This window comes from Coffea eugenioides, chromosome 8 (genome assembly GCF_003713205.1).
Source record: "Coffea eugenioides isolate CCC68of chromosome 8, Ceug_1.0, whole genome shotgun sequence".
NCBI lineage: Eukaryota > Viridiplantae > Streptophyta > Magnoliopsida > Gentianales > Rubiaceae > Coffea > Coffea eugenioides.
The window spans coordinates 33,928,112-33,939,704 of record NC_040042.1 but is presented as its reverse complement, the minus strand read 5'-3'; the positions used below and the strand labels follow the sequence as shown (position 1 = coordinate 33,939,704).

Here is an 11,593-nt window from a genome sequence, read left to right as displayed (position 1 = left end):
CGGAAATTCACACCACATCACAAGCAAGAAAAAGCCAAATCCTACCACTTTCCACTCATTTTAAGAGGTCAAAATTTTGGTTGCCACTTGTTGGCCGCACTCATAAACCACAGTCATTCTTTCCTATGCCCCTCTATTTGAACAAACTTCTCTAGCCATTTTTCCAACAATCCCAAAAAAAGAAAAAATCCCAGTTTAAAGTATGGCAATCCTCGTTCTTCTAGTCATCGCAATTTCAGTTCTTCTAATTTTCCTTCTTCTTCCAAACAAGAACATAAGATCCTCAACAATTCATCATCCTCCGGGCCCTCCAAGGCTTCCAATCATTGGAAACTTCCACCAACTAGACCCTTCATGCGTTCATAAATCCCTTTGGGAACTTTCACAAAAATATGGTCCACTGATGTTCATCAAACTCGGTTCAGTGGCAACCCTTGTGATTTCTTCGGCAAAACTGGCTGAAGAAGTCATGAAAAACCAAGATTTAGAATTTTGTAGTAGGCCAAAATTGACAGGCCTGCAAAAGTTTACGTACAATGGCTTGGACATTGCCTTAGCACCATATGGTCAAGAATGCAGAGAGATGAGAAAAATCTGTGTCACTCATCTCTTGAGTGCAAAAAGGTTGCTGATGTTTCGTCCGATTCATGAAGATGAAGTGTCACGAATGATTAGAAAGATATCTAAACAAGCTGCATCTTCTGATCCGGTGATTAATTTGAGCGAGACTATTGTGTCTCTAACTAGTACAATGATCTGCAGGATTGCTTTTGGGAAGAGGTTTGATGAGGAAGGTCATGAAAGAAGGAGATTTGATGGTCTTATTCGCGAAGCTCAGGCCCTTCTTGTGGCTTTCTTTTTCTCGGACTATTTTCCAGCAGTTGGATGGATTGATAAGTTCACAGGAATGCTTTCTAGACTTGAGAGTATTTTTGAGAAGTTTGATTCGTTTCATCAAGAACTTATAGATGAGCACCTCAATCCAAATAGGCCAAAGTCCATGGATGGAGACCTTATTGATCTCATGCTTCAACTACAAAAAGATGGAACAACTTCATTTGAGATAACTATGGGTAACATCAAAGCTATGCTCATGGTAATTAATTATCTGTTTGGAAAGCTTAAACGATGCTTTTCAATAGAATTCACCTCTACTTATTTCAAGATTAGTACAATCACATAGCACCAATAACATTATTTAGTGATTATTAGCAATTATCTATTAATCTAAACTCTTTCTGCCTTATTGTTTTCAATTTTGCCCTACATAAATTGCACGCGGTTTGCATACATCCAAGATCTATTTACCTTCAATTTGGACAAATTTCAGTGACTATGAAGATTGGCAAGTAACGTGCATGGTTGGTATTTTGGACAGGATTAGTAAGCATAGCGAGTTCTCCAGTGGATACATTTAAACATGTTTGCACCTGTAGACCACCTGTAGACCATGGAAAATTTGTCTCAATCCTTATATAAAATTCTTATCTCTATCACTATTGTGGTAACTCTTTCAATTGAGACAAAATATTCTGAATAGTGTCGTGACTTAAATTTTGTATATTTGTGAAATCTGAAGTAGGTATTCACTTGTTTATAACTAAAGACAATAAGCCTTGCATATATTATAAATATTCTCTAGCAATCTTTAGCCAATAGTTGATGTATTTTGTTAAATAATTAAGATGGGCTTAACACAACTGTTTATTTGTTTCCAATTAAAATTGCAGGACGTATTCTTTGCCGGTACAGACACAAGAGCGGTGACCATTATTTGGGCAATGACAGCGATGATGAAAAAACCAACAGTCATGAGAAAGGTTCAAGCAGAAATTAGAGGAATCATTGGAAAGAAGCAAATGTTAGAGGAAGATGATGTTCAGAACCTTCCCTATCGCAAGGCAGTTGTTAAGGAGACATTCAGGTTGTACCCAGCCTTACCACTTCTAGTGCCTAGAGAAACAATTGCAAAATGCACTATTGATGGTTATGAAATTCAACCCGAGACCTTAGTTTATGTAAATGCTTGGGGAATTGCAAGAGATCCTGAGTATTGGGAAAATGCAGATGAATATTTGCCTGAGAGATTCTTGAATAGTATTCTCGATGTGAATGGGCAAGATTTTCATTTGATCCCATTTGGGGCAGGCAGAAGAGGCTGCCCCGGGTACTCAATGGGAAAAGGAGCAGTGGAGCTTGCACTAGCCAATATTTTGCACTCATTTGATTGGGAATTACCTCCTGGAGTCAAGAAAGAAGACATTGACGCAGATGCTTTGCCTGGTATCACTATGTGCAAGAAAAATGAACTGAGGCTTGTGGCAAAACTCCATGTTTAGTGCTAAAGTCAATTTGTTAATCATCCAAAACATCTACAAAAAACTTCACTTTGCTTCGATAATTAATGGTTTAGCATCTTTCAAATTTCCTAAGGGGAAAAAATATCCGATCCTCGAGAATTTGATGCAAAGTTTCTGACTGAATTTCCTTTAAGCACCCATTGAGCTCTGTTTTCAAACTCGGACCGGACCGGCCGGTCGAACCGGTCGAACCGGGAACCGGCCAGGTAGCCGGTCCGAGTCACATTAAAAAACCGGAAATTTAAGACCCGGTCAAAGCCGGTCAAAAACCGGGTTTGACCGGGAAAAAACCGGTTTTTCCGGTTCAACAGTAATTTTTTTTAAAAAAAATTCAAACTTTTTAATATTATGTTTTGGCCCCCTAAATTGTTAAAACTTATTGATATACCTCAAATATTTGATACTTTATAAATATTGTCCTAAAATTTGATGTTATTTTTCAATTAAATTCATAATTTTAATTCTAAACTTGTTAATATTTATTAAATAATATAAATTGCTACTTGATTGTTCTAATTTCTTTGTATTTTCTTGTTAAATATATTTGAAACATCAAATATATATGAATATACCTTTATTAATATCAATATATTATTAGATATTATATATATAATATTTTAATTTTTAAATAATTTTTATTTATGACGTCATCCGGTTCGACCCCTATCGACCCCGGTCGAACCCATTGACCCCTGACCCCTGACCTCGGCCGAGTCGCTATCCGGTCCGGTTCTGAAAACATAGCCATTGAGCACCTATTGGACAAGCCATTTCATAATTTTGATTAGTAGAAAATAAAAACAAAATATTTGATAAGTATATATTTTACATGTTTTAAGTGTATTTTATTATTTAGTTTTGGTGTGTTTTACTTATTTTTATAGCTAATTAACTAGGATTCTAGAGAAAGTACACATTTTGTGGTTTAAGTATGAAAGATTGCATTCTATGTGTTTAAAGTGGTGAAAATTTCATGTTTTTATACGTTTAATGATTCAATCATCAAATGCAATGACTTGAGAAGATAATTGGATGATTTTTGATGATCTGAAGTGATTTTAAAGATAATATGAAGTGCAAAATGTTCAAGAGATGAAATGCAATTAAGTATAAAGAAAGGGAGTTTAACAGTTTTGACACATTTTTGTATATCGGCTATATCGTGAGTTACAAGTATTAGATTGAGGTGATTATTAAACCATTTTGAATCTAACACATAGCTCTACATTTTTTATGAAACATCAAAATCCAGTTCATGAGTTTTCCTAGACAAAATATCAAAATACAGTAGGTCATTTCTATTGTCGAAAGCTGAAACAGATGATTGATCATTCGAGGGTATTTTGGTCATTTCTTGGTCTATAGAGATCCAAATTGGATGATTCTTGAAGCATCGAAAAGCAAAATCAAAGGGTACAACTTTCTTGTTTTTCACAAGAGCTATTTTAGCCTCCATCATCAACAAAATACCAATTAAAGTTGGTACAAAAACAGAGTAAAGTTGAAGACTGATCAAAATTAAGAAAACTTACAAAAGAGGAAAACATGAGGTGAATACACGACCTCAGCTTGCTTTTTCGGAGGTCAAGTATTCTTCAAATGTAGTTGCAACTTGTTCTGCAACTTGTGCTCTTTTCACACAAATTTTTTGACCACTTTGTCTGCAAGAAATCCGGCTAGATATGAGCAAGCAAGTATAGAAACTTGTAGAAACAACCTTTAGAGATTTCAAGAGGCAAATTTGCCAACTAGAAACAACTCATCTTGAGCTTTAATTCCGCTATAAATGGGACCTTTGGAGAGCTTGTTTCATAACTTTGGAAGGCTAGAAATATTACCAAAATATAGTTTTCACTAGTTTTTCTTAATTTATTAGTTTGTCTCATTAACTTAGGTAGGTTAGTATAGTTTTATTTTATTGACGTGCACGGGATATACATATATGCTTAGCCCATCCACAATCAAAATTTACATTTATAACATTATAAATACCCCACACACGATTTTTCGCAAGTATACGAGTCGCGATTGAGTATAGGGTATTAAGAGTTGAACCCATAGGGAAGATTTTCAATTACCAGTAATTTTCGAACTATTTTATTATCTAGATTACCATAAACATAAAAGTAATGAAAATAATACTAGAAATCTCCTAGAGATATGGAATTCCTTACTACTCTTGCAAATGAGGTTACCGATTAAGTGAATGCTATTCTCTTGGTTAGTTATGACGTAATTTCTTAATGTATGTGAAACTTACTCTCGTAGTGAATCAACTATACTTGTAATTAAGCCATACCTACTTTCGTAGTTATGAAATTAACTACAAACACATTTTTTCTATAAAATTACATGAAACAAGTCACTAAAGCAACATAGGTGCTCCTTTACTCTCGTGAGTGAACTCTCTAGATTTATCACTTCTTTGAACTAATGTTAAATTCCAATTTTTATTGCAAACTTAACACCTTTAGATAATCACAACTAATGGTCGTATCATCATTAGAAAAGCTAAAGTGATAAGTACCTTGCTCAAAATAATATCATCAAATAACTAAGTAAACATCACTAACAAAATATAGAAAGTTCATTCATAACTCTAAGCATAAACTTTAATTAAACGTGAAAACAAACACCAAATTTGTCTTATAGCTAAACATGAAACCAAATACAAAAAAGAAAGTGATAGGAGAGAAGTCACCTTGTCACGTGAGATCCAACTCTCCATCTTTGCTCCTCAAATCTTCATCCAAAATCTAGTTACAAGTACAAGATGGAAAAGCTACACTAACTATACTATACTACTCTAACTAATGAACAAAGGAAATTCTAGTGAAAACTACATTTTTGGTGAGTTTCTCTAGCCTTCCAAAGTTGTGTAAATGGTCTTCAAAGGCTGCTATTTATAGAGGAATTCAAGGTCAAGAAGAGTTGTTAAAGTTGATGTGAAATGCTCCTTGAGATTCCCAAATGATGTTTCTACAAGTTCCATGCATCTCCTTTATAGCTACAGTCGAAATTCTGAGTTGTAGATGAGCTGGAAAAGTTGTGTAAACAAAGAACAAGTTGCAGAGCAAGTTACAGTAAAAAATGAAGAATACGCGACTTGAAAACGCGACCTTAAATGGCATATTGTCTACCCACGTATTGCTTCTGCAGATTTGCACTTTTTGGGCAGAATTCATCCTTACTCTATTTTTGGTCCAACTTCAACTGATATTTTCTTGATGTTAGAGGCTAAACTAGAATGTATTTTGAGTAATTGGGGTAACAAATGTAATTTTTAGAGAGCTAAAAATTTTTGTGAAAAAATTGTAGAATACAAAACACAGGCTCAGAATACGTGGCATTAGCCCATGTTTTCACAGCCTATGTATTGTGTTCCGTAAATTTAACACAGAATACATAGGCTCAAAACGCAGGCTCGAGCTCATGTATTCGAATCTTTGTTTAAAAGACACAAAATGCAGGCTTAATTTCACTTCCTCCTTCCTTCCCAAGCTCATGTTTTTCACCACACAAACATATACTTCACAAATCTTCTCTTATACACTATTTCTTTACAAGAAATCGTCAACCAAATATTATTTGACTTTCATGTAGCCTTTTTAACCGATTAAAATTCACGTTGTTGCACCCCATTTTTCGTGATGGAAATAAGTATTTATAAAAGATGTGATTTTATTTAAAAATAGGTAAAAAAAAGACCCAGAATGGAACTTTAAAAAATGCGATAATTTGGGTCCAAAATTTAGTCTAAAAGGGTTTTTAAGAAAAAGAGGAGTCGCCACTTGGTATTAAGTTTTGGTGTACCAAGTCACCCCAAAAATATTTTTGACAAAAAATAAAATAAAATAAAATAAAACCCTTTTCGACAACTCCAGATCTTTGAAAAACAAGAGAAAATGAATTTGGGAGTCATAGTTGAAGAAAGGGAATGCAAAGGTTCGATTAGCTTAAACCTAAGGCACCCTTTCAATCTAGTCTAAGTTAGTTGCGAGGTTTAGTCAAAATTTTTCTAATTTGACCCTTAATTTTATCACATTTGGATGTTTTCTACATTAATGCAAATCTAAATTTATAAAATATCAAAAGAGACAAAATATCCATTCAAGGGTTTAATTAATACCAATCGCATTGATTGCGAAGGCCAAAATAATTTCTCGAAGGGATTACGAGCATGCATGAATGAAAAAGAAACTTAAATTATATATCTAGATATAAGTGGCCAAAGAATAGGAATGCAACATCATGGGTCCAGGAGACAAAAAACTCGTGACATAATTTTCTTATACAGGGATCGATGGGGTATTTAAATTAAAAGTTATAATCACCCATTTCCCATGTTTGAAGAATAATTCTCCTAACATGAACAAGCAAATGAACTAACTTATTTTACAATTTCTTAAATGAGATGCAATTCTAAATGATATGATGAACACATACAGAGAATAGGGGATAATATAATAGAGAATATCATGCAAATGAAAAAGATCCTAAAAATAAAAATATGCATGAAAATATAATGAATATCACACAAAGATGAATCTAACGCATGAACAATCTAAGGGTCTAGTTTGGACTAGTCCATTTCTAAAAATCCTTACTAGTATTGGACTAGCAAGTAAACGGAGGGAGAAGCCACAACTAGCGTTGGACTAATGTGGTGACGTCATGCATTAATAATATATAGTAAGACAAATAGGCATAAATTGAAACAAATAAACATGTACGAGCACGTAGCACATAGCACATAAACATAATATCTAGATGCAAAAATCCTAAGAAAAACGGATAAAACATATAACACATAAGCCATATAAACACGCAGACCTGTCTATTACAGTGGAGAATCTAACTACAATCTAAAATTGGGAAATAAAAATCTTATCTACCCTATCTATTACAATAGGGTACCCAATCACAATCTAAAATGGGAAAATATAATAAAACAAATCTAGTTATCCTATCTATTACATTCTTGAGGTATTTAAATGCCTCTCAAATAATTATGAAAATTAACTAAGCAAACAAAAGAAAATCGGAATAAACATTTGAATTACATAAATAACAAAACATCTAAAAATATATAGACACATAAGAACACGTAGGAGCACATAAGAGCACGTAATTGACATTTCAATAATAATAGAGGTACCTCCCTTTTGAAGTGGTGACTGAATGGAAGTCAAATTGCCCTATTTATACTCAAAATGAAAAAAAGAATCATGGCACCAATTTAATTGAAAATAATAATAATAATGATAAAAATACTAAATTCACCTTAACATGTCAAATGTAAAGAAATTTAAGAACATCTAAAATTACAAGTTAAATATACTCAAAAGTAACATAATTAACTATTAGAGAAAAGAAACAATTATAATAAGAGGAGTCAAAATTCACTAGGGACTAAATTACAAAAATTGAAAAATTTTTGGGGTAAAAATATAATTTTTCTAAAGTTTAGGGGCCAAAATTAAATGAAAGATAAAGTTCAAGGACCAAAGTGCAATTAATTTAAGGACCTAAGTGAAAGAAATTTAAAATATTCTGGGCTAAAGTAAAACTATTCCAAAGATTAGGGGTTAAAATGCAAATTCGCTAGTAGATCTTCTTAAGAAAACAGGCCACTGGGCCATTTTCTATTTTTTCGGGCTAAAGGCCATCCGGCCCAATCGAAAGTCCAAGCCAAAATACCCAGGCCAGCCCGTCTTGTTATCACTCAAGTCCAACCAAAAAATGTATGGACTCTGACCTTCTAGCCTAACCGAAACCCAAAAAAAATAAACCAAAACCCATTCCCAAAACCCAATCAAAGATAACCACAAGCCCACCAAAAAAAAAAAATTAGCCCATTCCTTTTTCTTTTCTTTCCTTTCTTCCCTTCTGTTTCTTCTTCTTCTCCTCGTTCGGCCAGCTGAAGCTCCTCGCAGCTGGTGGCCATGGCAGCCGCTGGTGGCGCCACCGCCACCGAACCGCCGCTACCGCCCGCAACCTCTTCGATCGTGAAAATTTATCAAAATATACACCCCGACTCGATTTTTCGCATAGATTCCATTTTCGAGTTAGTTTTTACAAAAAATGACCTGAAGGTAGCCAAAATGCCAAAAAACAGCCGCGGTTTTACTTTCCCAAGATCACTCAAAACTCACCCAAAAATTGTAAATTTGATACTAAAACACTACTCGTGACTTCTACAATCCAACCATAATCTTAAACGAACAAAAAATAACCCCATTAATTCGACTTTTCATTTAAACATTTTCTCAAACACTCAACATGCATTCACAAGACCATCTCCCTTTCCTTAATGTTATTCATATCTTACCCCAAAAATTTCAACAAACACTAGCAGCAACAACAAGAAAACAGCAGCAATAACCAATAATACATGAATTTAACATGATAAAGAAAAACCGGGAAATAGTTCAATGAAAGTGTTGATACCTCTTATGACCTTGGTTAAAAATTTTTGATGAAATTCCAACCTCCTCACGTCCGATTGCTTGCCTTCTTGTATTTGATTCCGTGTGTGTATATTGGGAAAAGGAAGGGAGCCGAATAGAGCCCCTTTTTTCTGTCTTATGAATTTAGAGAAAAGAAAGAGAGGGAGCCGAGAGTGAGTGAAATTTGTTTGTGTTGTTGTTAACAAAAATGAGAGGGAGGATTGAGAGAGAGCCGGGAAAAGAGTGAGGGACAGATTTTTTTTCTTCTTCTCTCCTTTCTTTCTTCTGCCCAAGTTCGAGAGAGGGAGAGAGTCAGGAGCCGGTCTCGGGGCCTTTTTTTTCTTGTGTGTCTTCCCCTTATGTTTCAAGAGAGAGCCGAGAGGGACTTGTCAGTTGGAGTTTGTATGTGTGTTTGGTCAAAAATGATGGTCTTCGCCAAATGACAAGAAAGGTAAATAGGAACATGGAGTGTAAAATGGGTTAATAGTAGTTTTGGTGAAATAAAATGATTATGATGATTTAACAGGTTGTCAGCATGTGCAATAATAAAAGTCTGCTAAATTAAAATTAATTTTTGTAAATAGTGATAAGTAGGGTAAAATCCACAGGGACTGGGTGTAACTGTTTCTTTTCAAATTCACAGTAACCGGAGGTGTTTTTTGTGCAGAAGATGACAAATAAAGAAATTCAAATAAAATCTAAGAAGCTACTAAAAATTAAATAACAAGTTATTAAAATCAGATGAGTGATAACTAAGGATCTAACCAAGAAATAACTTCAGCAATGGTTCACCAAATTGATCATCGATGCAAAGCCAATTTCGGTTATTTACCAATAAATCGGTTATAACTGCCAAACAAGCGATGACAGTCAACCCCTCCTTACTGTGTCGGTGATTAAGGTACGTCCGTTAACCACTACTCTAATTGAGAAATAATCGTAGGTACGCCCGTAAGATTTTATTCCCCAACTGCCTTACGTATTAGAGGAACCCTATTCTAACCAAATAACGCACTACCAGGGTTATTTTAGATTAGCCCGCGTATTCTCTTGACACAAGTCTAATTATGCCAGTTGTCACTATTTAAAGGCAATTAAACAATTATGGATTTAATACCCCAATTGACAATAGGTTACTAAATTAACTAATTATCCGGATCCAAAATAATCAATTAATTGAATAACCATAAACACTGTAATCAGAGAATATGTGAATATCAATAAATAAAAGAAAAAGATAAAATTAAATTAATCTTACAATTTTTAAGCGAACCAAAGCCTCCATTGTTCCTTGACTAGAAAAGGAGATTTAGTTCATCTCGGATAAGAAAGATCCACACAAAGTTACAGCAACAATTGTAGCCATCATCTCCAAGAATTGGAAAAATTCAATTCGTTCGACTCAATAAGAAAAAGCAAGCTACAGAAAAGTAATTACTAGTCTTCCTATGGCTCCTGACATACGGAGGAAAACTACTACCAAAAAGCAAAAAAAGGAAAAGTCAAAAGCTAAGCTACCAAGTAGTGCTAATCCTCTGTAATTTCTAGTTTCTATCTAATGCCTACTCTAATGCTACTGTGCGGCGGCCTAGCTTGCCGAAGAAGAAGACTCCAACCCTTTCTTTTGAATGCTATCCTCGGCCAAATTACCAAGAAGGATTGCGTCTTGATATTCCAAAAATGTCTCTGAATGCCTGCTATTTGAACTCTTTCCCGATGACTGTCAAATTGACATTGGTTGTGGTATTTTCGCTCTACTCCCTGAAATAAATGCAAATTACGAAAAGTGAGTAGATACTAATAATTAATCCACATCAAATCAAGTAATAGTGAAAATTAATAATAAAATAAATGATAAAATCGCACCCTATCAATTTCCCCCACACCTAAACTATGCTTGTCCTCAAGCATGAGAACAGATACGGGTATGAATCAAAATCGAAATCGGTAATTCGGAACTTTGAAATTGGAATTTTTCAAAATTTTGGTATCAGAATTTTCAACCGATTTCGATTTCGAATTCACCAATTCCGAATTCGAATTCGTTCCGAATTCAATTTGAAATTCGGTAAATTTCGATTTCACCGAATTCATGAATATAAAAATTATTATTAGTATATAAAAATTATATTACGTATATATATAATATTATATTTATATATGTGTGAAAACGAAATAGGAATTCCGATTTCACCAAATTCATGAATATAAAAATTATTATTATAATATAAATGTTATATTATATAATATATATATATATGAAAAACATATTTGAAATCAAAATAGGAATTCCGAATTCCGATTTCAATTTCGATTTCGAATTGTGAATTCGAAATCGGAATTTCCGATTTGAAAAGTCTCGTTACCGAATTCGACCAATTCAAAATCGAAATTTCGATTTTCATTCCAAATTACCGAATTACCGAATTCGGTAAATCAGAATTTTTCGATTTTGCACACCCCTAAGAACAACAAACAAACACCAATATTTGACAATGGCTATTGCTCTATCTATCATATTGCCAAGATACTAAGAAAAACATATATCAAGTATCAGTGATCAAAATCCGAGAAACATCACTCCGGTTAGCTTCTAAACCACAAACTCCTCTAATTTCAGGTTAACTAATCTAGGAAAAAAGAATGACGCAGAACATTTATCAGCAAATGGTCCAACTATTAATCAAAACTTCAACATTAAATCCATAAATCGGCAAGCTGACTTTTATTATACACTAACACAACTTCACTTTTTTTTCATATTTTTCTGTTTTTTTTCAATAG

At 33.9% G+C, this 11,593-nt stretch overlaps 1 protein-coding gene across 1 annotated transcript; it reads left to right on the top strand.

The window, feature by feature from the left end:
• Positions 1–202: 202 nt before the first annotated feature.
• Positions 203–2,339, top strand: LOC113779096 (cytochrome P450 71A1-like). Its single transcript, XM_027324535.1, has 2 exons — positions 203–1,096; positions 1,731–2,339. Exons 1-2 carry the CDS (start codon positions 203–205, stop codon positions 2,337–2,339), a joined length of 1,503 nt encoding a protein of 500 aa, XP_027180336.1.
• Positions 2,340–11,593: the final 9,254 nt, after the last annotated feature.

Coding starts and splice junctions, on each gene's coding strand:
- LOC113779096 (XM_027324535.1), top strand. CDS start 203: ATGGCAATCCTCGTTCTTCTAGTCATCGCAATTTCAGTTCTTCTAATT. Junction 1,097..1,730: donor ACATCAAAGCTATGCTCATG/GTAATTAATTAT, acceptor TTAAAATTGCAG/GACGTATTCTTTGCCGGTAC.